The sequence below is a fragment of the Manis javanica genome, chromosome 10 (assembly GCF_040802235.1).
Source record: "Manis javanica isolate MJ-LG chromosome 10, MJ_LKY, whole genome shotgun sequence".
NCBI classification, from domain to species: Eukaryota; Metazoa; Chordata; class Mammalia; order Pholidota; family Manidae; genus Manis; species Manis javanica.
In genome coordinates this window covers 54962927-54984547 of record NC_133165.1, presented here as the reverse complement: position 1 = coordinate 54984547, position 21621 = coordinate 54962927, and the positions used below count along the sequence as shown (strand labels likewise).

Genomic DNA, 21621 nt, shown 5'->3' with positions numbered 1-21621 from the left:
CATTCAGGTCTTTGATCCATTTTGAGTTTACTTTTGTGTATGGGGTTAGACAGTAATCCAGTTTCATTCTCTTACATGTAGCTGTCCAGTTTTGCCAACACCAGTTGTTGAAGAGGCTGTCATTTTTCCATTGTATATTCATGGCTCCTTTATCATATATTAATTGGTGATATATGGGTGGGTTTATATCTGGGCTATCTATTCTGTTCCATTGGTCTATCAGTCTATTCTTGTGCCAGCACCAAATTGTTTTGATGGCTGTAGCTTTGTAATAGAGCTTGAAACAGGGAGCATAATCTCCCAGCTTTGTTCTTCTCTCTCAGGATTGCTTTCACTATTCAGGGTATTTTGTGGTTCCACATGAGTTTTAGAACTATTTGTTCTAGGTCATTGAAAATCACTGTTGGTATCTTGATAGGGATTGCATTGAATCTGTAGATTTAGATTGCTTTAGGCAGGATGGCCATTTTGACAATATTAATTCTTCCTATCCATGAGCATGGGATAGATTTCCATTTATTGGTGTCTTTAATTTCTCTCTTGAGTGTCTTATAAGTTTTCAGAGTGTAGGGCTTTCACCTCCTTGGTTAGGCTTATTCCTAGGTGTTTCATTTTTTGATGCAATTGTAAATGGAATTGTTTTCCTGATTGCTCTTTCTGCTAGTTTGTTATTAGCATATAGGAATACAACAGATTTCTGTGTGTTAATTTTGTATCCTGCAACTTTGCTGAATTCAGTTATTAGTCCTAATAGTTTTTTGTTGGAGTCTTTAGGGTTTTCTATGTGTAATATCATGTCATCTGCAAACAGTGACAGTTTAACTTCTTACCAGTTTGGGGATGCCATTTATCTCTGTTTTGTCTGATTGCTGTGGCTAGGACCTCTCATACCATGTTGAATAAAATGATGAGAGTGGGCATCCTTGTCTTGTTCCTGATCTTAGAGGACAAGCTTTCAGCTTTTTGCTATTAAGTATGATATTGGCTGTCAGCTTGTCATATATGGCCGTAATTATGTTGAGGTACATACCCTTTATACCAATTTTGTTGAGAATTTTTACCATGAATGGATGTTGAATTTTGTCAAATGCTTTTTCAGCACTTATTGTGATGATCATATGGTTTTTATCCTTTTTGTTAATGTGATATATGATATTGATTGATTTATGAATATTGTACCATCCTTGCATCCCTGGAATAAATCCCACTTGGTCATGATGGATGATCTTTTTGATGTAATTTTAAATTTGGTTTGCTAATATTTTGTTGAGGATATTTCCATCTATATTCTTCAGGGATATTGGTCTGTAATTTTCTTTTTTGTAGTGTCTTTGTCTGGATTTGGTATTAGAGCAGTGGTGGCCTCATAGAATGAGTTTGGAAATATTCCCTCTTCTTCCACTTTTTTGAATACTTTAAGAAGGATGGGTATTAGCTCTTTGTTAAATGTTTGGTTGAATTTGGCAGTGACACCATCTGGACCTGGCCTTTTGTTTATTGGGAGTTTTTTGATTACCAGTTTGATTTCCTTGCTGGTAATCAGTCTGTTCAGATTTTCTGTTTCTTCCTGGGTCAGTCTTGAAAGGTTGTATTTTTCTAAGAAGTTGTCCATTTCTTCTAAGTTGTCCAATTTATTGCCATGTAATTTTTCATAGTCTCTAATAATTCTTCATATTTCTGTTGTATCTGTGATTATTCCTTCTTCATTTCTGATTCTGTTTATGTGTGTATACCCTTTTTTTCTGGCAAGACTGGGTGTTTATCTATTATGTTTATTTAGTCAAAGAAGAAGCTCCTGGTTTCAATGATTTTTTTTCTATTATTCTCTGTTTTTTCTTATTTCTGCTCTGACCTTTATTATGTCCTTCCTTCTACTAACTTTGGGCTTCATTTAAATGTTCTTCCTTTTGTAGTTTCTTTAATTGTGATTTTAGACTCTTTATTTGGGATTGTTCTTGTTTCTTGATGTAAGCCTGTATTGCTATGTACTTTCCTCTTCGAACTGCCTTTGCCACATCCCACAGATTTGGGGCTGTTTGTTTCTATTTTCATTTGTCTCCATGTATTGCTTGATGTCTGTTTTAATTTGTAAATTGTTCACTTGATTATTTAGAAGCCTTTTGTTTAGCCTCCATGTGTTTGTAGGCTTTTTTGTTTTCTTTGTGTAATTTATTTCTAGCTTCATACCACTGTGGTCTGAGAAGCTGCTTGATATAATTTCAATCTTTTTGAATTTATGGAGGCTTTTGTGTCCTAAAATGTGATCTACTCTAGAGAACATTCAATGTACATTTGAGAAAAATGTGTATCCTGCTGCCTTTTGGTGGAGTGTTCTGTAGATATCTGTTAAGTCCATCTGATCTAATGTATTGTTCAGTGCCCCACATCAACAATCTAATGTATTGTTTCCTTATTTATTTTCTGTCTGGTTCATCTGTCTATTGATGTGAGTGGTGTGTTAAAGTCTACTAAGATGAATGTTGAAATCTATTTCCCCCTTTAATTCTGTTAGTATTTGTTTTACATATTTAGGTGCTCCTATGTTGGGTGCATAGATATTTTTAATGGTTATAACCTCTTGTTAGACTGATCCCTTTATCATTATGTAATGTCCTTCTTTATCTCTTGTTACTTTCATTGTTTTGAAATCTATTTTTTCTGATATAAGTACTACTAATCCTGCTTTTTTCTCCCTATCATTTGCATGGAATATCTTTTTCCATCCCTTCATTTTTGCTCATGTATGTCTTTGGCTCTGAAATGAGTCTCTTATAGGCAGCATATAGATGGGTCTTGTTTCTTCATCCATTCTGCCATTCTGTCTTCTGATTGGTGCATTTAGTCCATTGACATTTAAGGTGATTATTGATGGCTATGTAATTATTGCCATTTTATTCATTGTTTTCTGGATGTTTTTTATAGCTCCTCTTTGTTCCATTCTTGTTCTCTTATACTCTTTTCTTGATATAAGTGGTTTTCTTTAGTGTTGTAATTGGATTTTTATTTTTTTATTTTATTTTTTGTATGTATTTAGTGTAGGCTTTAGTTTTGTGGTTACCAAATATTCAAGGATAGCTTCCTTACTATGTAACAGTCTATCTTAAATTGCTGGTTACTCTATTTCAAACACAATCTAAAGGTACTTTTCTCTTTCTCCTTTCTTCTCCACATTTTTTGTATTAGATGTCATAATCTGCACTTTTTGTGTGACACTTGACTGCTTTTGTATATGGTTCATTTTGCTTCTTTTGTTTTAATTTTGTACTTGCTTGGTAATTAGTTGGTCTACTACCTGTACTGTGGGTTTATTTTCACTGGTGGAAGCTATTTGGCCTTAGGGACATTTCCATTTATAGCAGTCCCTTTAACATATCCTGTAAGGCTGGCTTAGTAGTGGTGAAGTCCTTCAAGTTTTGTTTATCTGCAAATTGTTTAATCCCTGCTTCAAATTTAATGATAATCTTGCCAGGTAGATGATTCTGGGTTGGAGGTCCTTCTGTTTCAGTACATTAAACATTTCATGCCACTCCCTTCAAGCCTGTAGAGTTTCTGCAGAGAAGTCTGCTGGTAGCCTGATGAGATTTCCTTTCTAAGTAATCTTTTTTCTCTCTCTGGCTGCTTTGAACACTCTCTCCTTATCCTTGATCTTTGCCATTTTAATTATTGTATGTCTTGGTGTTGTCTTCCTGGATTTTCTTTTGTTAGAGACTCTCTGCACTTCTATAACCTGAGTATCTATTTCCTTCCCCAGACTGGGGAAGTTTTCAATAACTGTTCCCTCAAGGAGACTTTCTATTCCTCTGTCTCTTCTTCTGGTACCCCTATTATGCAAATATTTTTTCTTTTGTATTAGTCACATAGCTCTTACCATTCTTTCATTCCTAGAGATCCATTTTTATCTCTGTCCCTCAGCTTCATTGTTTTCCTGTTCTCCAATTTTCATCTAATTCACCATCTCCTCTACCTGCACGTACCTACTTTTAAATCCCTCCATTGTATGTTTCATTTTAGATACTGTACTCTTCAGCTCTGAGTGGCTCTTTTTCAGATCTTCTGTCACTTCTTGAAGTCTTCCCTGAGGTCTTGAATACTTTTCTGTAAATCCGTGAGCATGTTTATGACTTTCACTTTGAAATCTTTATGAAGAAGATTGGAGATCTCCATTTCATTTAGCCCTCTTTCTGGTGTCTTGTCCTATAGTTTCATTTGGAATATTCCTCTGCCTCCTCATTTTATCAGGGTTTCTGTGTTTCTTCCTTTGTATTAGATGGACCTGCTATGCTTCCTGGCCTATAGAGTAATAGCTTTATGAAGAAGGTGTCCTATGGTGCCCAGAAGCTCGAGACTTTACTCTGTAGCGCCTGGTTCTGTTTTGTGGGGGCCCCATCCTTTGGCATACAGTGGACGGGGCATCTTTCTGTCTGTGCTGAGTTTGCTTCAGCTGCCACCTTTGTGATCAGCTCAGGAGTCTCTGTGGAGTTCACTGTGGGCAGGGCCTCCCTCTGCCTGCCTGCAGCAATGATGGGGCTATAGGGATAATGGAGTGGACAGGCTGATGTGCAGCTCTGCCTGGGCTGGATATGCAACACTGGGCTTGGATACCCACAGGGAGGAAGGAGCTCTTGGGGCTGGCTCCCGCAGGCATTTCCCTGCTGGGCTGAAGCAGAGCCAAGGAAGCTGGGAGAGTCTCCCCTGCCCACCAGGCAGCAAAGTCTGACACTGCTGCTGGACCTAATTGGTTGGCTCCCAGCAGCACATGCAGAGAGGAGCCTCGGGGCTGTGCTGCCAGCAAGGGGAATGGAGCATGTGGGGCTCCCGAGGATTACAGATCTGTTGGGCCAAGGAAGGGCTGGGGAGGTATCCTCTACCTTCCCTTTCTCCTGAGGAGAGAGTTCTGTCCAACCCTTGCCCCTCTGGCACTGTCTCACTGGTGGCAAGTCATACTGCCGCCTCTGCTTTGGATTTCAGGACTGGCAGAGCATTCCCATTCTCCACAATAGCCAGAGTCCTAGCCTCCCAGGGTGTCCCACCTATCCCTGGTGTCCAGCCCCACTGATCACCAGAACCCAGTCTAATGTGGGCTCATGATCCTGGAGCCGATCTCCAGGGCCAGGTGTGCAGCACTCCTGGGCTTCTATCCCCTCCCTGCTCTGTTCCTCTTTCTCCCACCTATAGGCTGGGGTGCAGAGAGGGCTTGGGTTCCACTCCATCTCAGTTTTGCTACTTTACCCTTTTCTTTGGGGGCTTCTCTTCCTCAGGTGTAGGTGATCTGTTCTGACGTCTTTAGATCGTTTTCAGATTTAGTTGTATTTGCTGTAATTTCTTCTTTTATGTGTCTTTGGAAGGAGGTTTCTGCTTTGCCTTCCTACTCCACCACCTTTTTCCAGAAGTCTGCCCCCACTCCATTTTTGTAAATAAAGATTTATGGGAACACAGTCATTTACATACTGACTGGTTGCTTTGGGACTACAATGGCAGTGTTGAGAAGTTACAACAGAGACTGCCTGGCCCACAAAGCCAAAAATACTATGTGGCCGGGTATAGAAAAAGATTGCCAACCCTGATGTAAAAGAGAAAGAAAAAAAAAAAAGAAGAGCAGAAGCATAAATGGCCCACATACACATAAAAAAGTGATACCCTTATCTATAATGAGGGAGATACAAGTTAAAAGCAAAAAGAAACTCCACGTCATACCTACCTTGTTGGGAAATGTTTGAAGATTAAGCAGCATTATCTGGTGGTCATCTTGGAGAATAATGACCATTCATCTGGCCGCAGCAGCAGTGGTGGTGAGAGGGTAAAGTGATAAAATGAGTTTGGAAAATGGTTTAGCATTTCCTAGCAAAGCCAGACATACACACACCCTACTGCACAGAAATTCCACCCCTAGGTCTGTGCCTTGCAGATTTGTACAGAAGTATGCAGAATTGTTCATTATAGCACCAAACCAGAAGCAATCCAAGCTTCTGACATTGGGGTAGATACCCAGCATATGGTCTGTTCAGACTGCAGAGTTCTGTGACACAGGGAACATCAGTGCAGCACCACTCGGTGCATTGACTTGGATACCCTCTCAACATGATATCATTCAGATCACAGAAGAAATCATAATAATGGTACATGTACCTAACATTCAAAGCAAGCTGAGCCAATAATACATTATTTCAGGATTCTTGTGTCAGGAGAAAACTGAGGAAATGAGGGATTAGTAACACGAATTCAGGATGGTGGTTTCCACTGGGCACAGAGTGCAAGGAGAGGGATGTCAGACTCCTCAAGCGCCTGCCCTTTTTTTTCCTTTTTTCATCCAGTTTACTTTTATTTTTTCTTATTTTTTACATTGAGGTACATAGATAAAATGTACAAATATTACTGCAGCTTGATGAATTTTGACATGTGTATGTACTTGTAACCCTCCCCCAGATCAAGATACCAAACATTCTAATTTCTTCCCTCTTCACCTATTTCACCCATCCCCCCACTAACCTCCCCTCTGAGGAACAACTACCAGTCTGTTCTCTGTGTTTATGACTCGGTTTCTGTTTTGTCAGCTTTGTTTTTCAGATTCCACAGACAAGTGAAATCATATCATATTTTTTTTCTCTGTCTGGCTTACTTCACTTAACTGTAATACCTCATAGGTCCATCCATCAGACACAAAAGGCAATATTTTATGCTTTTTCGTGGCTGAGTACTATCCCATTGTATATATGTACCACTCATTGTTATCCATTCATTTAGATTGCTTCCATGTTTTGGCGATTGTAAATAATATTGTGACAAACATAGAAGCACACATATCTTTTCAAATTAGTGATTTTGTTTTCTTTGGGTATTCCCAGAAGTGGAATTGCTGGATCATATGGTATTTCTGTCAGTTTTTTTGAGAAACCTCCATACTGCTTTCCTTATTGGCTGCACTGATATACAGTGTACAAAATCCCCTTTAACACATCTCACCAAAACTTGTTTTTTTGATATTAGCCATTCTGAGTGGTGTGAGGTGATACCTTATTGTTGTTTTGATTTGCATTTCCCTGATTTGTGATGCTGGGTATCTTTCCACATGTCTGTTGGCCATGTATATGTCATCTTTGGGAAGACATTTATTCAGGTCCTCTGCCCATTTTGAATCATATTAGTTGTTTTCTTGGTGTTGAGTTGTATGATTTGTTTTTATATTTAAATATTAGCCCCTTATTGAACATATCATTTGCAAATATATCTCCCATGCAGTAGGTTGCCTTTTTCTTTTATTGATGTTTCCTTTGCTATGCAGAAGCTTTTTTAGTTTGATGTCCCACTTGTTTCATTTTTGCTTTTCTTTCCCTTGTCTGGGGAAAAATTCCCTTGCCAGGAAAAAATTACTGATGATGATGTTCAAGAGTTTATTGCCTGTGTTTTCTTTCTAGGAGTTCTATGGTTTCAGGTCTTATATTTGGGCCTCTAATCCATTTTGAGATAATTTTTGTGTATGGTGTAAGATAGTGATCCAGTTTCATACTTTTGCATGTGGCCACCCAGATTTCCCAACACAATTTATTGAATGGACTGTCTTTTACCCACTGTACATTCTTGCCTCCTTTGTTATAGAATGACTAATCATATAATTGTGGGCTTATTTCCAGGCTCTGTATTCTGTTCCAATGATCTATACATCTTTTTTTCCACCAGTACCATACTATTTTGATCAATGTAGCTTTGTAGTATATCTTGAAATCAGGGAGCTTGATACTTCCAACTTGATTCTTCTTTCTCACTGGCTATTCCGGGTCCTCTGTGATTCCATACAAATTGTAGGATTATTCTAGTTTCAGTGAAAATGCCATTAGTATTTAGATAAAGATTGGATTAAACCTGTAGATTGCTTTGGGGACGGTCTGGCCATTTTAACAATATTAGTTCTTACTATCCATGGCCATGGTGTAGCTTTCCACTTATTTGTGTCATCTTCAATTTCTTTCATCAGCATTTTATAGCTTATAGACTATAGGTCTTTTATCGCCTTTGTTAAATTTACTAGGTATTCTTTTTTTATAACTTTGACTTTATTTTAAAAAAACAAATGAAATAGTGAAAAAATCATATAAATTAGATAATAAAAAGAATAAAGCAGAACAGTACTAACATGTATTGAGTTTATAAACCTGGACCCATGCTAGTGCTTTTATTTAATAATTTCTTTTTCCTAGGTACTTAATTTTTTTGGTACAATTGTAAATGGGATTGACTTCTTAATTTCTCTTTCTGCTTGTTCATTATTTGTATAATGTATATAGAACTCAACAGATTTATGTATGTTGATTTTTGTATCTTGTGACTTTACTAAATTCATTTATTAATTCTAATGATTTTTTTGGAGGAGTCTTTAGGGTTTTCTATGTCATCATCATCTACAAATAGTTACAATTTTGCTCCTTAACAATTTGGGTGTCTGTTGTTTCTTTTTCTTATCTGATTGCTATGGCTAAGACTTCTAGTACTATATTGAGTAAAAGTGGTGAAAGTGGGCATCCTTGACTTGTTCTTAATCTTAGAGGAAAGGCTTTCAGCTTTTCTCCATTGAGTATGTTAGCTGTGAGTTTGTCACTTATGGCCTTTATTATGTTGAGATATGTTCCCTCTTTACCCATTTTGTTGAGCATTTTAATCATGAATGGGTGATGAATTTTGTCAAATGGTTTTTCAGCACCTATTGAGATGAGCATATGGTTTTTACTTCCTTTTGTTAATGTGGCATATCACCTTGATTTGCAGATGTTGAACCACCTTGGCATCCTTGGAATAAATCCCACTTGGTTGTGGTGAATGATCCTTCTCGTGTATTTTTTAATTTGGTTTGCTAATATTTTGTTGAGGATTCTAGCATCTATGTTCATCAGGGATATTGGTCTGTAATTTTCTTTTTTTGTGATAGGTTTGTCTGGTTTTGGTGTCAAAGTGATGGTGGCCTCATAGAATGAATTTTTAAGCTTTCCTTCCTCTTTAATTTTCGATAGTTTGAGAAGAATAACTATTAACTCTTCTTTAAATGTTTGGTAGAATTTAACTGAGAAGCCATCTGGCTCTGGCATTGTGTTTTGGGAGTTTGTTGATTACTGCTTCAATTTTGTTACTGGTGTTCAGATTTTCTATTTCTTCCTCATTTGGTCTTGGGAGATTGCATGTTTTTAGGAATTTATACATTTCTTCTAGGTTGTCTGGTTCATTGACACATAATTTTTCAGTCATTTTTAAAGATTATTTATATTTTTGTGAAGTCAGTTATAACCTCTCCTCTCTCATTTCTGATTTTTAGTCCTCTTTTTCTTGATGAATCTAGCTAAAGGTTTATCAATTTTGTCTTTCAAACAACCAGCTCTTAGTTGCATTGATCTTTTGTATTGTTTTATTAATCTCTACTTCATTTATTTACACTCTAATTATTATTATTATTCTTTCTACTAATTTGGACATTATTTTTCTTTCAGTTCCTTTAACTGTAGTGTTCAATTTAAGATTTTTCTTGTTTGTTGAGGTATGCCTTTATTCCCCCTAGAACTGCTTTTGCTGTATCTCAAAGGATTTGAGTTTTTTTTTTAATTTTCATTATTCTCCAAGTATTTTTTAATTTTCTCTTTGATTTCTTCATTGAGCTATTGGTTGTTTAGGGGTGTGCTGTTTACCTTTTGTGGGGCTTTTTTCCCCATTTTTAAAATTGTAACTGACTTCCAATTTCATAATTTGTGGTCTTAAAAGATACTTGGTATGATTTCAATCTTCTTAAATTTATTAAGACTTGTGTGTGGCCTAACATGATCTATCCTGGAGAATGTTCTATGTGCACTTGAAAAGAATGTGTAGTCTGCTGTTTTTTAATGTAATGTTCTGTATATATATATATATACATATCTATTAAGTCCATTCGGTCCAGTATGCCATGCAAAGCACTGTTTCCTTAGTGACTTTCTGTCTGGTTGATCTGTCCTTTGATGTAAGTGGGGTGTTAAAGTGCCCTATTATCATATCGCTGTCATTTTCTCCTTTATGTCTGTTAACATTTGTTGTATGTATTTAGGTCCTTCTCTGTTGGGTGTGTAGATATTTACAATTGTCATATCTTCCTGCTGAATTGAGCCCTTAATCATTATATGACGTCCTTCTATGTCTCTTGTTACAATTTCTGTTTTAAAGTCTACTCATGTGATATAAGTACTGCTACTCCAGCTTTTTTGTAAATCTAAAGTATTGATAGCTATGTGCTTTTTGCCATTTTGTTAGATGTTTCCTGGATGTTTTGTTGTTCTTCTCTGGTCCTTTCTTCTTCTCTTGCTCTTTTCCCTTGTGCATGATGACTTCTTTACAGTTGGATTCCTTTCTCTTTATTTTTTATGTACCTATTACAGGTTTTTGGTTTGTGGTTACTGTGTGGCTTATTTACGTCATATTACACATATAGTGGTCTGTGTCAAGTCAATAGCCCCTTAAGGTCAAATGAATTCTAACAGCAGTACATTTTTAACTCTCCCTTTTCTGTGTTTTATATATATATGATGTATTCTTTAGCACCTTTTTTTTGTGATTCCCTTAACTAATTTTTAGATGTAATTGATTTTTCTTCTGTCTTTTTGATCTTCATACTACCTTGTCAGTGATTGGCCTACTACCTTTGCTGTTTGCTTTTACTAGTGAAATTTGTTATTTTCATAATTTTCTTCTAATTATGGCCTTTCCTTTTCCTCTTAAAGAAGTCCCTTTAATATTTCTTGTAAGGCTGTGTTAGTGGTGGTGAACTCCTTTAACCTGGGTTCATCAGAGAAGCTCTTTATTTCTGCTTCAATTGTGAATGATAACCTTGCTGGGTAGACTATTCTTGGTTGCATGTTTTTTCCCCTTCAGCACTCTGAGTATACCATGCCACTCTCTCCTGGCCTGTGGAGTTTCTGCTGAAGTATCAGTTAATATCCTATGTGGTTTTACATGTGAGGAACTTACTTTTCAGGTTCTCACTTTGTCCGTGATCTTTGATATTTTACTTATTATGTGTCCTGGTGTGGACTTCCTTGGGTTTATCTTGTTTGGGGCTCTATGTGCTTCCTGGACCTGAAGGTCTGTGTCCTTCCCCAGGTTAGGGAAGTTTTCAATTATTATTTATTCAAATAAGTTTTCCACCACTTTTTCTTTCTTCTCCTTCTGGGATTCCTGTAATGTGAATATTAGGACATTTCATGCTATCCCAGAACAACTCCCTTAACATATCCTCATTTATTTTTCTTTTTTCTTTCTGCTGTTCAGCATAAGTACTTTCCATTACTGTCTTCCATAGTGGCCCCCACCAGCACCTCCAGTCCCAGACAGAGTTCTAGCAGCTTCCTGCAGTGTGGCAGGTGCTTTAGTTCTGAAAATCATCTTTCATTTATAATCATCATTGGCTTTTAAACTCTCTCCAGCCCATGGCTTTTTTTCTGTGCCCAGGACAGGTGAATCTGTGCTCAGACCCTCTGCAATATCCTCCCTACGACAGGGCCACATTAGGGGATGGGACTTCCTCCATACTGTCTCTCTCTCTCTTTCCTGCCATTTTTGGGTTGTTTTTTTTTTCATCCCTCACTGTGTGCAAGTTGTTCACTCAGGCCTCTCTTCTCCTCAGGATGAATTGTTCCATGTGTAGGTGTGGATTTGGCACATATGGGGAAGGAGATGGGCTCAGGTACTTTCTATGCCGCCATCTTGCACCCGCTTCTACTTTTATTTTACTATTTTCTCCTCTCCTCCTCCTTTTATCACAGGGAACATCTTCATCCCCATCCAGTCTTGCCTCCATAACCACTGCCAAGACTTTGATTTACATTCTAGAGGTTTCTCAATGCTTTCAAGCATAAAACTGGTTGAAAATATACAAATCACCACCACATTATCATTTTTGTAAATGGAATATTTTCTAGTGAAACTTCCTTTTCTCACTTTCCAAGTCAGTTTATATAAAGCTACCAGCTTCATAATATTTCATTGGGATAAGGACCCACAATTCATCTCTCTTCTCATTGGTAGGAACATAGCTTCTTTTGCTGTTGTTACAGATCACACCACAAAGTCTTAGACCTAAAATTGTGTGAGCCCCTGCATATACATCCCTAAAACAGATTCCTAGAAACAGGATTTCAATATCTCTCTGTATCTGAAATTGTTCATCTCCATCTAGCAGGTCACAAACCCAGAAATGTAGTACAGCCTCTTTTAGATAAAAAGAGTTCTAGGATGGGTACCATTTAGCTAATGACACAGGAGGGATGGACACAGATGTAGGGAGAGGGTGCCTGGAGTCCTAAGATGTGATTATTGAAGTGAATTCTGTGGACCTCTGCTAAGTTTCTGTGCTTAAGCAAGCAGATAGAGACCTCATGTTTTCTTGAGCTGGAAGTCTGCTTCCCTCTCACTTATGGAACAGGCAAAAGACAGCCCCTGTAGAGCTATCTGGGCCAGAGGCCACTACTTAGGGCGCTCCAGTGTCCCCTTGATTAGGTCCATATACTCAGCATCCCTCTGGGTTCCAAAGGCCAGATGTGGAAGGGAGGGATGGAAATGGCAGTCTCCTCTTGGCTTCAGATACACCTGTGAGAATTAGGAAGTGGCTTTGAATCCACCCCCACCCCAATAAAATAGCTCAGGGCCATTCACTAGACCTCGATTATTCCAGTTTTTTCTCCTGGAGTTTCTGGAGGTGGTAAGACTCTTCTCACCCATACCAGGCCCACGATGAGCCAGGGGTCGTGTTCCCCCACTGGGAGCAGCCCCCCAGCATCGGTAGTTGTATTTGTTAACGATGTTCCAGTGACAGGGAATGCAAAGGTGGGAGCAGTGCAATTTGTAAAATGATTCATCAAGAGTAATTTGCTATTGATGCGTCCCTGGTAATCTCAAGAAATCTGATGAGGTGGAATTGAGGAAAATTTAATTATAGAGGCGAGCATCGCTGGCTGATGCTGTAATAGCATTCCCCACATTAACCTCATTTTTCACAAGGGTTTTCTGCATCAACCACAATATTTGGTTCCCAGTGTTCAAATGTTTGTTAGCTGCTCTTTTTTTACTTTGCATGTCCTGCTGCTTGTCAGTTTGGGTGACTCCCGCCTTTCCAGCTCCCCACCTCTGCAGAAATGGAGGCATGGAGAGGCTCTGGTAGAGGAATCAGGCTTTGTTCTCCTGGCAGATGGTACAGGAGCTGCCCACCCTGTCTGCTAGCATCAGGGAATGGTGGGCTAGGGCCCGATTTATGACCACAGTGCCAGCTGCCTTAAAGTGAGAGGCTCTGCTCTCCCTTCTCCCGCCTCACCCCTCCAAACCGTGGGGCCCAGCCCCCTGAGCCCTGGGAATTGAAGGAATGACTTTCTTGTTGGTGTTAGTCAAAGCGTTTTTTTAATTCAACTAGTTTCCCCATTGCTTTTAGAAGGGCAGACGTATGGCCTTTCTTCCTCCCTCTTCCCCACTCAGGGCTGCACCTATTAGAAAATAACCTCTGACTCTCCAGCTCTCCTGGTTGCCACTGTGGGTGGCAGCCACTGTCAAGCAGACGGGAAGCACTGTCGCCTGAAGTGTGTGCCCTCTTGTAAGGTTTTCTCTCATCCCAGCTCTCTCAGCTACAGCAAAAGCTGAGGTGGTAAAATACAGCTCATCAGAATCATCGGCCAGTCTGCTTAAAAATATATATTCTTGTATTTGGCAAGAAAATAAGCAATGAGTGGGAACCCCTCTCCAAAACAGAAATGTCTACCCTTTTTGGTTCCCCATCTTTACACCCCAGGAAGCAGTCACAGTTCCCCTTTTATATGTTTTGTTACTGTTTACAAAATATACACCCTTCTGCTGGAGCCTCTTGTCAGCCCTGTGAGTCTGTCGGCATGAGGATGAGGATCCGTTTTACAGATGGGGAAACCAAGCCTGTGAAAGGCTGGCTCCCAGATGAGAAAATACAACTGAAGTCAAAGCCACTGTGTCCATTTCTAGCTGGTGGCGGCACCTGCAGGTGGAACATCATGATGGCAGGTATGGCCTTTGGAGTCAGCCCATCTGGATTTGACCCCAGATCTGTCTCCAACTACAGCTGCTTCTATTTCCCTATCTGTGAAATGGGGATAATAAAACCAGTCCTGTAGTGGCATATGTGTGTACAGATTGCATGTTAATACATCCAACAGTAATTCTAGCTAAACTTTTCCAAGCACTTAGTATGTGCCGGTTGCCATTTGGAGCCCTATATATGAGTCAGCAAGTGCAGCTGTCACAGGGCTGTGAGGAAGGTACCCACTTTATTGCTGGGGAATTGCTCTACCCACTTTATTGCTGGGGAAACTAAGGAGCAGGGCATCAAAGCATGGCAGGTGAGACCTGGGGATTCAGGCAGCCTGACTGTGTCCCTGTGCTCCTGCATGAAGTGTTGGTTGAGAGCTGACTGAGCTCAACCGACCCTGGCTCAGACCCTGGCGTTGACCTTCATGTGCTGTGAGAGAGGTGCTTGGGAGGTTCTGTACTCACGTCTCCCTCTGCCTGGAATTCTCTTCCTTGGAATCTGCTGCTTTCCCAGTGATTAGCACTCAGCTCAAATGTCACCTCCTCAGAGAGTCTTCCCTGCACACCTCTCAAGCCCCCTCATCTTGCTAACCCAGAGGGCAGCACACTTTTGCCATAAAAGGCTAGAGAGTAAATATGTGTGCCTTTGTGGGCCACATACAATCTCTATGTCAGCTACTGTGCTCTGCTGTGATAGCACAAAGGAGGCTGTAAAGAACATGTGCACACATGGGCCTAGGCACATTCCAGTGAACTTTATTTACAGGAGGTGAGCTGGCTTTGGCCCAAGGGCTGTAGTTTGCCAGGCCCTTGCTCTGCCTCCATACCCCTTGTTCCCTTCATGGGCCTTTTCACAGATTGACCTGCCCTTATTTAACTTGTTTACCTCTTTATCATCAGCAGCCTCTCCCCACTGGATTGTAACCTTGACTGTCTGGTTCACTCCGCCACATAGAATGGAGCCTGGCGCTCAGTGAGCTTTATCAAATAAAGGCTTGAATGCCTTGCAGATAGAGGTTTAGCACCTGTGTGCCGAGTGAACAGAGGGGCCACTCCCTGCACAGGCGGGCTCCTCGCTGTTGAAGCAATGCCCTTCCAGGCTCTGTTTCACCATCTGTGTGGTCGGGCCGCTAAAGAACTCTCTCACGGGGTTATTGCAGAAATTAAATGGTGATGCGCAACACACGGCTCTTGGCTCTTCTAATGGAATTGTTCCCTTTGGCTTGCAGACGAGGCACTGAAGCTGCACAACGGGCCCCCCCGCAGCGCCTACATGGAGCAGAGCTTCCAGAGCCTGAACCCAGTCCTCAGCCTGCCCATCAGCCCAGCCCAGGTGGAGCAGGCTCGGAGGAACGCCGCTTCCACGGGCGCCGTGCTGGAGCACTGGCTGGACTCACTGGTGAGCGGCATGTGGACCGCCATGGACATCTGCACCACAGGCCCCACGGCCTGCCCAGTCCTGCAGACCTGCAGCCAGACGGCCTGGAGCGCCTTTAGCCCCGACCCCAAGTCAGAGCTGGGGGCTGTCAAACCTGATGGCCGGCTCAGGTAGCACCAAGCACGTGAGCCACAGTGGGTCTTAAAGAGAAAGCAGCCAGAGGGTCAGTGGGGCCTGGACCTGGCCTCCCACCCCTGGAGGTGCCTTGGTGAGAAGGGTTTCCCTGGCCATGGAATGATGGAGAGGGAAGGTTTGGAGGCCAAAGCAGGTTCTGCCGACAACCTGCATTTGGCCATCTGGCTGCAGGGGATGGGGATGGTTCAGTCCCAGCACCGAGGTGTTCTTACCTCTTCTGGTTGGTTCTCAAGTCCTACAGGCTCCTTGTCACACACCCGCCCCTTTCAGTGACCTGGCCCCCGCAGACTAGTGATTCTCGAACTTTTATTTTGAGCAGCAGAACATTGTTTACTAAGCACAGTTATAGCTGGAAGTTCAAGGATCAGGTGAAATCTAGGCTGCTCTGGCCAAAGCTGGGGCGTGTGAGGTTGGTTCTCAAAGCTCAGCCCACCAGGTGGTCCCGTCGTCAGGGGCATCTCCTAAGGTACCTCTTCAGAACCAAGGGCTCTGCAAACCTAGTTTGAAAAGCACTGCCCAGATGGTGGGTTTGCCCTACAGCCCTGCCCTTCAGCTCATCTCCCCGCTCCTCTGGGCTGGGAACCCCTCGTGCCAGGCCCCTCCCCCTCAGAAACCAGATGGGCAGGAAACCTTTTGCTGTGACATGGCCAAGGTCCACCCCAAGTGTGATTGCCACATGTCCTGGGTTCCAGGCCACCCTCCCTCAAGGCTGCCACATGAGGCGGCAGAAACAGGCTGATGCTTATGAGCAGGAAGTCTCCTGGCCATTCATGGGACCAGGACCTCTCCAGCCTTTGAAAATGGGCACTTTGGGGACTGTGGCCCTGAACCACAGAGTCTGTTTGCAGCCACACCCACGCTGGATGCACAGCAATACGCGTGCCCTGCCGAGCCCCTCCGTTCTGAGGTCAGGCGCTCCAAACCTTTGTGAATCGCCCACTTGGTGCTGTTGGGATCGACCAACCCACATGGACCGGACTTTTCACATCCAGGAAAAACCATTTCAGATTTGGTTTTTATTAAATTCACACCCTTCTTCATCCGAGGTGCCAACGGGCCCATCTGATATGCAGTGAAAACATGGAAGCTTGAATAGCTGGTTATTTAAACCTAAACAACAATAGTATTCAAATTGCTGGAGTTACCAGAAACCAGAAGGGTGTCCCTGCCGCGTGTCCCTCGGAGGGCATCCTGCTCATCCAGAGAGCCCTTCTCCCTCTAACCCCATCCACTCCTTGGAAAAGCATCGCCCCTGCTTGCAACGGTGGAGAGCCAGTCCGTGTGTGTTTCTCTCTCCAGCCAGGGGTTTAGGGCACTGCAGCCCACTCCCCGTGACCTTTCAGCCATCACCCCCAAAACCATCCCCACCACCACCAGCAAGGCAGGGTGTCCTGTGGGCGATGGAGAATGCAGAGAAGGGACACTTTAGATATTTATTATTTATATGTTTAGTCAATGACTAATTAATTAGTAGGTGCTGTTTTTGCAGCTTGTCAATTATGTTATCTTACTAACTGAAGCTGCCTTTATTCACAAAAGGCCCCCTCCCCACCCCTTGCCCTAGCACCTGTCTCTCTTTCCATCTCTCTGTCTGCTCTACATTCCCCACATCCTCAGAGGAAAGCAGGGGTGTTGGGCGCCACAAGGAGAATGCTCTGACCAGCTTCATGCACCCAAGGGGTTGGGGGGAGCGAACACTGGTGCCTCAATTTTCCTCCTGCAGGCTGTTAGCCAGGGCTTCAGTTCTGGGGCAGGGGGTGGGGGGGTCACATTTGGGATTCCTGAGCCATCCCCACTGCCCGGCACAGGGACCCAACAGGCTGAGGACCTGTGTAGAAGGAGAGCATGCCTACCCCAGAGCTTACCTCCTACTGCCAGTCTAACCACTGTGACAAGATGACAGATGGAAACAGGCGCCTTCCAGGCCCAGGAGCCACTGGTCTGCAGAACAGGCCTGCAGAGTGGCGCTTGGCCCCCGGGAGCACTTCACGGATACACAAACTCTGTGGGCACCAGGAGGCCAGAGCCACATCCTCCCCACCAGGCCCCAGTGTCTCGCATGGCTCTGGGGGTGCTTAGCTGGCACAGCCAGCGCACAGTGTGCCCTAGATGCCCGGCCAGGCCTTCTGCACCCACTAACATGCTGAGTTGTCCCCGCCCTGCAACTGGCATTGGAGTGGCAGAGCTGGCTCACTCTGTGGACCGTCCCCACCCCTCCCTGCACCGGGCTGCACTCCCTGCTCACCTTAGCAAATTCGCAAAGCTGGGCAGTCACACAGGGTATTCCCTATGTCCTCTGTTTGTAAACAGAGAATAACTTCACAGATGTTATCGTTGCTTAAAAAAAGAATTCCAAACAAAGCCCAGGATGATTTGAGAAAAGGGTGTGTTTTCCCAGGTAAGATAGTTCAACATTTTTTAAATCTGCCTGAGGATTTCTTTGTTAGGGGCTGTTGGTCAGGCAGTCTGGAGCAGTGGCTGGCTGAGGCTTTCAAAACCATGACACCGCAGGCTCCGGAAATCTGCAGAGGCATAGCAGCTGTGGGCTGCACCACTGACCAGGTCCCTGGGACTTCAGGAAGGCTTAGAGGTGGGGCAGGGTCGGCTGTTGGGGAGAAGGAAGCAGCGATCGGCTGCGGTGCTCTGTCCGATCACCCAGCCAGCCCGGGTCAGGCAGCCTCCCCAAGTACCACTGCCCAGGACCCCATGCTTTATCAAGTGTACCTGTCCCTGCCTTTGGAGAAAGGCCTTTCTGCTCAGTAGTCATTCTGACTTCATTTCCCATTTAGCTTTTACAATGTAAGTGGAGTTCAGAGAGGGTGAGCGAAACCGAAAGAGGCAGATTACAGCTACTCTGGGCACGTGCCTGGGTTGGGTGGACCATGCATGCTTCCTTGTGGTTCCCTAGCTTGCAGGTGCAAGGAGGATACTGCCTTGATCTCTTTACCAAGAAAATACAGACTAGAGGAGAGCAGAAACTGCTGGGTGTGGGGTGTGAGCCAGGACCCCTTTCACAACCAAGTCCATTTGGGACTCAGGACACAAGCACCCCTGCAGCCCCCAGGGCAAGTAGACCAGATCAGCTGTTGGCAAAGGCCTACCAGATCCAAGCCCCGCTGTATGGTAAGGGCCACAGCTGCCCATGAGATCTGAGATACTAGCGTACTTAGTATAAGACAGTAGGGAGTGGTGGAGACTGCAGTCTGCTGGCATGTACGTGGCCCATCCAAAAAAAGCAGTGGCTACACGGCTGTAGCCCGTTGTGTCATGTGTGGTAGGTAAGCACATAGTAAAACCTGCCAGCTTGGTAAGGGAAGCCAGAGGTACAGATTTTACTAGGAAATTTGATTTTTAAATGGTAGCGATTTTTTCTTAAGAGTGCAGGCAAAGAGAAATCCCACGGGTCAGCCACCATTGCTCCCTGGAGAGGGGTATAAAGTGAGGTTAGGTGTTGCCCTGGTGGGCGAGGGGAAAAGCCAGCATTGGGAAGGAGCAGAAACCTCTTACTAGGCAGTCCTGTCCCAAAGAGACAGCAGCCCTGGAATTTGCACTCCTGGTCGTAGGACAGTTAATGCTAAAGGAGAGAAGGAACAGAATCTGGAGGCCTTGACACTCTGCCCCTTAGACAGAAAGAGGTCCATACCTTCCTCTAGGCAGCAGGGTCAAGAACAGGGTCTCACAGTGTGGTGACTCAAACAGCCCAGCTTTCTCCAGGTCCCAGGTTTTAGCAGCCATCTCACCACATGTCTAGAAGGCTCCAGGAAGCCATGCTTGTTCCCAGGCTGTCCTCAGTTACCTACTTTGCCCATGGGTCTACCACAGGCGCTACCTCATTGTGTCTGCTGAGAAGTTTACCTGGAGGGGAAACAAAGGTGTCCAAAATCTGCTTCAGCTGAATGTACAATCTATGCAAATTCTCTCTCTGTGTCTCTGTTTCTCTTTCCTCCCCCCTCAACTCCTATCTCAGAAGTATTATTTTTTGTACCTTGCAAACCAGATACTGTATAGACCCCTCTTGAGACAGAGGAGGGCTTTCGTGCGCCACCTGTGTCTGCCCCTCACGCTGTCTTTGGCTCTGTCCTTGCTGAGCCCCATGCAGGGAGAAAGTGGCCCTCCCCCTTGCTGGGAATATGCCGACCACCTCTGCCTACAGACCCCCCCACCCCGCCCAGGAAAGCAGTTTCCACCCCTTGCCGCCTCCTTTCCTCTTTTCCTTCTGACTTGCTTATCCTCCCCCATCTGCCCCCAAAAGCCTTAGGTTTCTCTTTTTTAAGATGTGGCCTTAAAATTATTTTTGGAAAGCTGACAGCCTTCTCCCTCCAATTTCTGCCAACACCCAAGAAGAAAGAATAACTCAAGGTTTTTGTGGTAAAACCTCCTAATGAGGGGCTGCCAGTCTGTAGTTTGTAGGTGTGATAGAAACTGCTTATGTGTCATCTAGAAGAAAAATATTCTTCCATTTTTCCTATGGGTAAAATGAAGGCTTGGGTGCTCATGTCAATCTCAGCCCCCTCCCACCGCACTCCCTAGGGCACATCGCCCCTGAAAGGGATGGTTTTGTCACCAGCCAAGGGCTCCTGCAGGCTTTCCAACCCTCCCCAGCCAAAGGCTTGGTGACTTTCTGTACTTCATTCAAGGGTAAATCAGGAGAGAGTCTCAGTTTATCTCTTTGTCCTTCCTGCCTGGAAAGTGATAGCATTAAATAGTCCCAGTGGATGGGCTGTGTTCGCAAAGGGAGCATGCGCTCCATACTTTCCGAGCCTCTCCTCCCCACCCCACCCCCACGTCGCCCCAGGGCTGATGGAGGCCAAAGACAACCCCAGGGTTTTCATAGGAAATTCACTGGAATTAAGCGCAATCATCTCCGTAGTCTGTCTGTCTTTTTTTTTTTTTTTAATATTGTGTCAGTAGCATTTAGGTATTTTTTTAGAGGTCTCACAGTAAGTTATTACCATCGCCCTCATTTTTTTTCAGACATGTGGTGATATAGTTTTTAAAAATAACTATTTTATTATAGATCATAATATGCATAAAACTGTACAGAAATATTTTGTAATGTATTGATTTTAAAAAAAGAGAGAAAATATGTAAATAAAGTTTAAAAAAAGAGAATTCAAATTCAAATGGCACACACTGAAAGATGTAGATATTTTGCTACTTATTTAAAGGAGTATTTTAAAAGCTATTGAATTATCTGAAATTGACCAGTAATCAAAGTTCCCATCATCCGAATGCTTTTCCTCGGGGTAGAATGTGATTCTCAGAAATGATTGCACTATCGCCCATTTTTGCACCTTCTCTGTCTTTTCATTTAGCAGAAAAACAACAACGAAATTGTGCCTTAGCTGTATTTTTTTTGTCTAGGGGAGTTTGTCTGACAAAGCAAAATTTTTTGCAGAAAACAGTGGATGTATTAAATACTGTATCATACCAAAAACACTGCAGGTGTATATAGATGCTGTCAGCCTGTGTTTTCAGATGCAGAATTTTAAAATAAAAAAAAAAACAACCTGTCTTTATGGAACAGCAGCTTGTGGCTTCCTTTGAGCAATAGCATACATCTTCACACATCCTGTCCTCTCCTCCTCTGCCTGTCCATCCCTTAGTATTTGGGTGACTATATTAATTTGTCACCCATACTGGGGCACCAACTGGATGGAATGCTGGGACACAGGCATAAACTGAGCCTTTCCTGGGAAAACCTGAATGTGTGGATGTACTTCCTAATCCATCTCATCAAGCCTACTGTCCTCTCTAACAAGATTATTGCAACACCATCCTGCGAATGATTCCCCTGGTTGAGGCAGAAGTATATGGTTTTAAACCCTTCCTTAACAAGGAAGGAATGCCATTTAATGTGGCAAACAGTTTCTATACCCAGCTGGCTGGTTATGCAACAAACCTGTTTCCCTTTCCTCTTTACCACACAGACTACATTTCCCAGACATCCCTGCCCTTAGGTGTGGCCATGTGCCCAACTTCTGGCCCAGGAATGAGGATGG

At 43.1% G+C, this 21621-nt stretch overlaps 1 protein-coding gene and 1 long non-coding RNA gene across 4 annotated transcripts in view; one reads left to right on the top strand and one right to left on the bottom strand.

Annotated features, from left to right (window-relative positions):
- Positions 1–21143, top strand: part of XYLT1 (xylosyltransferase 1) — a 313184-nt gene extending 292041 nt beyond the window's left edge. For all 3 annotated transcript variants that reach the window (XM_036992014.2, XM_036992013.2, XM_073215521.1), the window contains one exon: positions 15276–21143. In XM_036992014.2, coding sequence (XP_036847909.2) covers positions 15276–15598 — 323 coding nt within the window. In that variant the 3' untranslated portion in view covers positions 15599–21143. The remainder of the gene's footprint in view (positions 1–15275) is intronic.
- The window catches only part of LOC108383248 (uncharacterized), a 274618-nt gene that overhangs the window by 6799 nt on the left and 246198 nt on the right, over positions 1–21621 (bottom strand). The window lies entirely within an intron of this gene.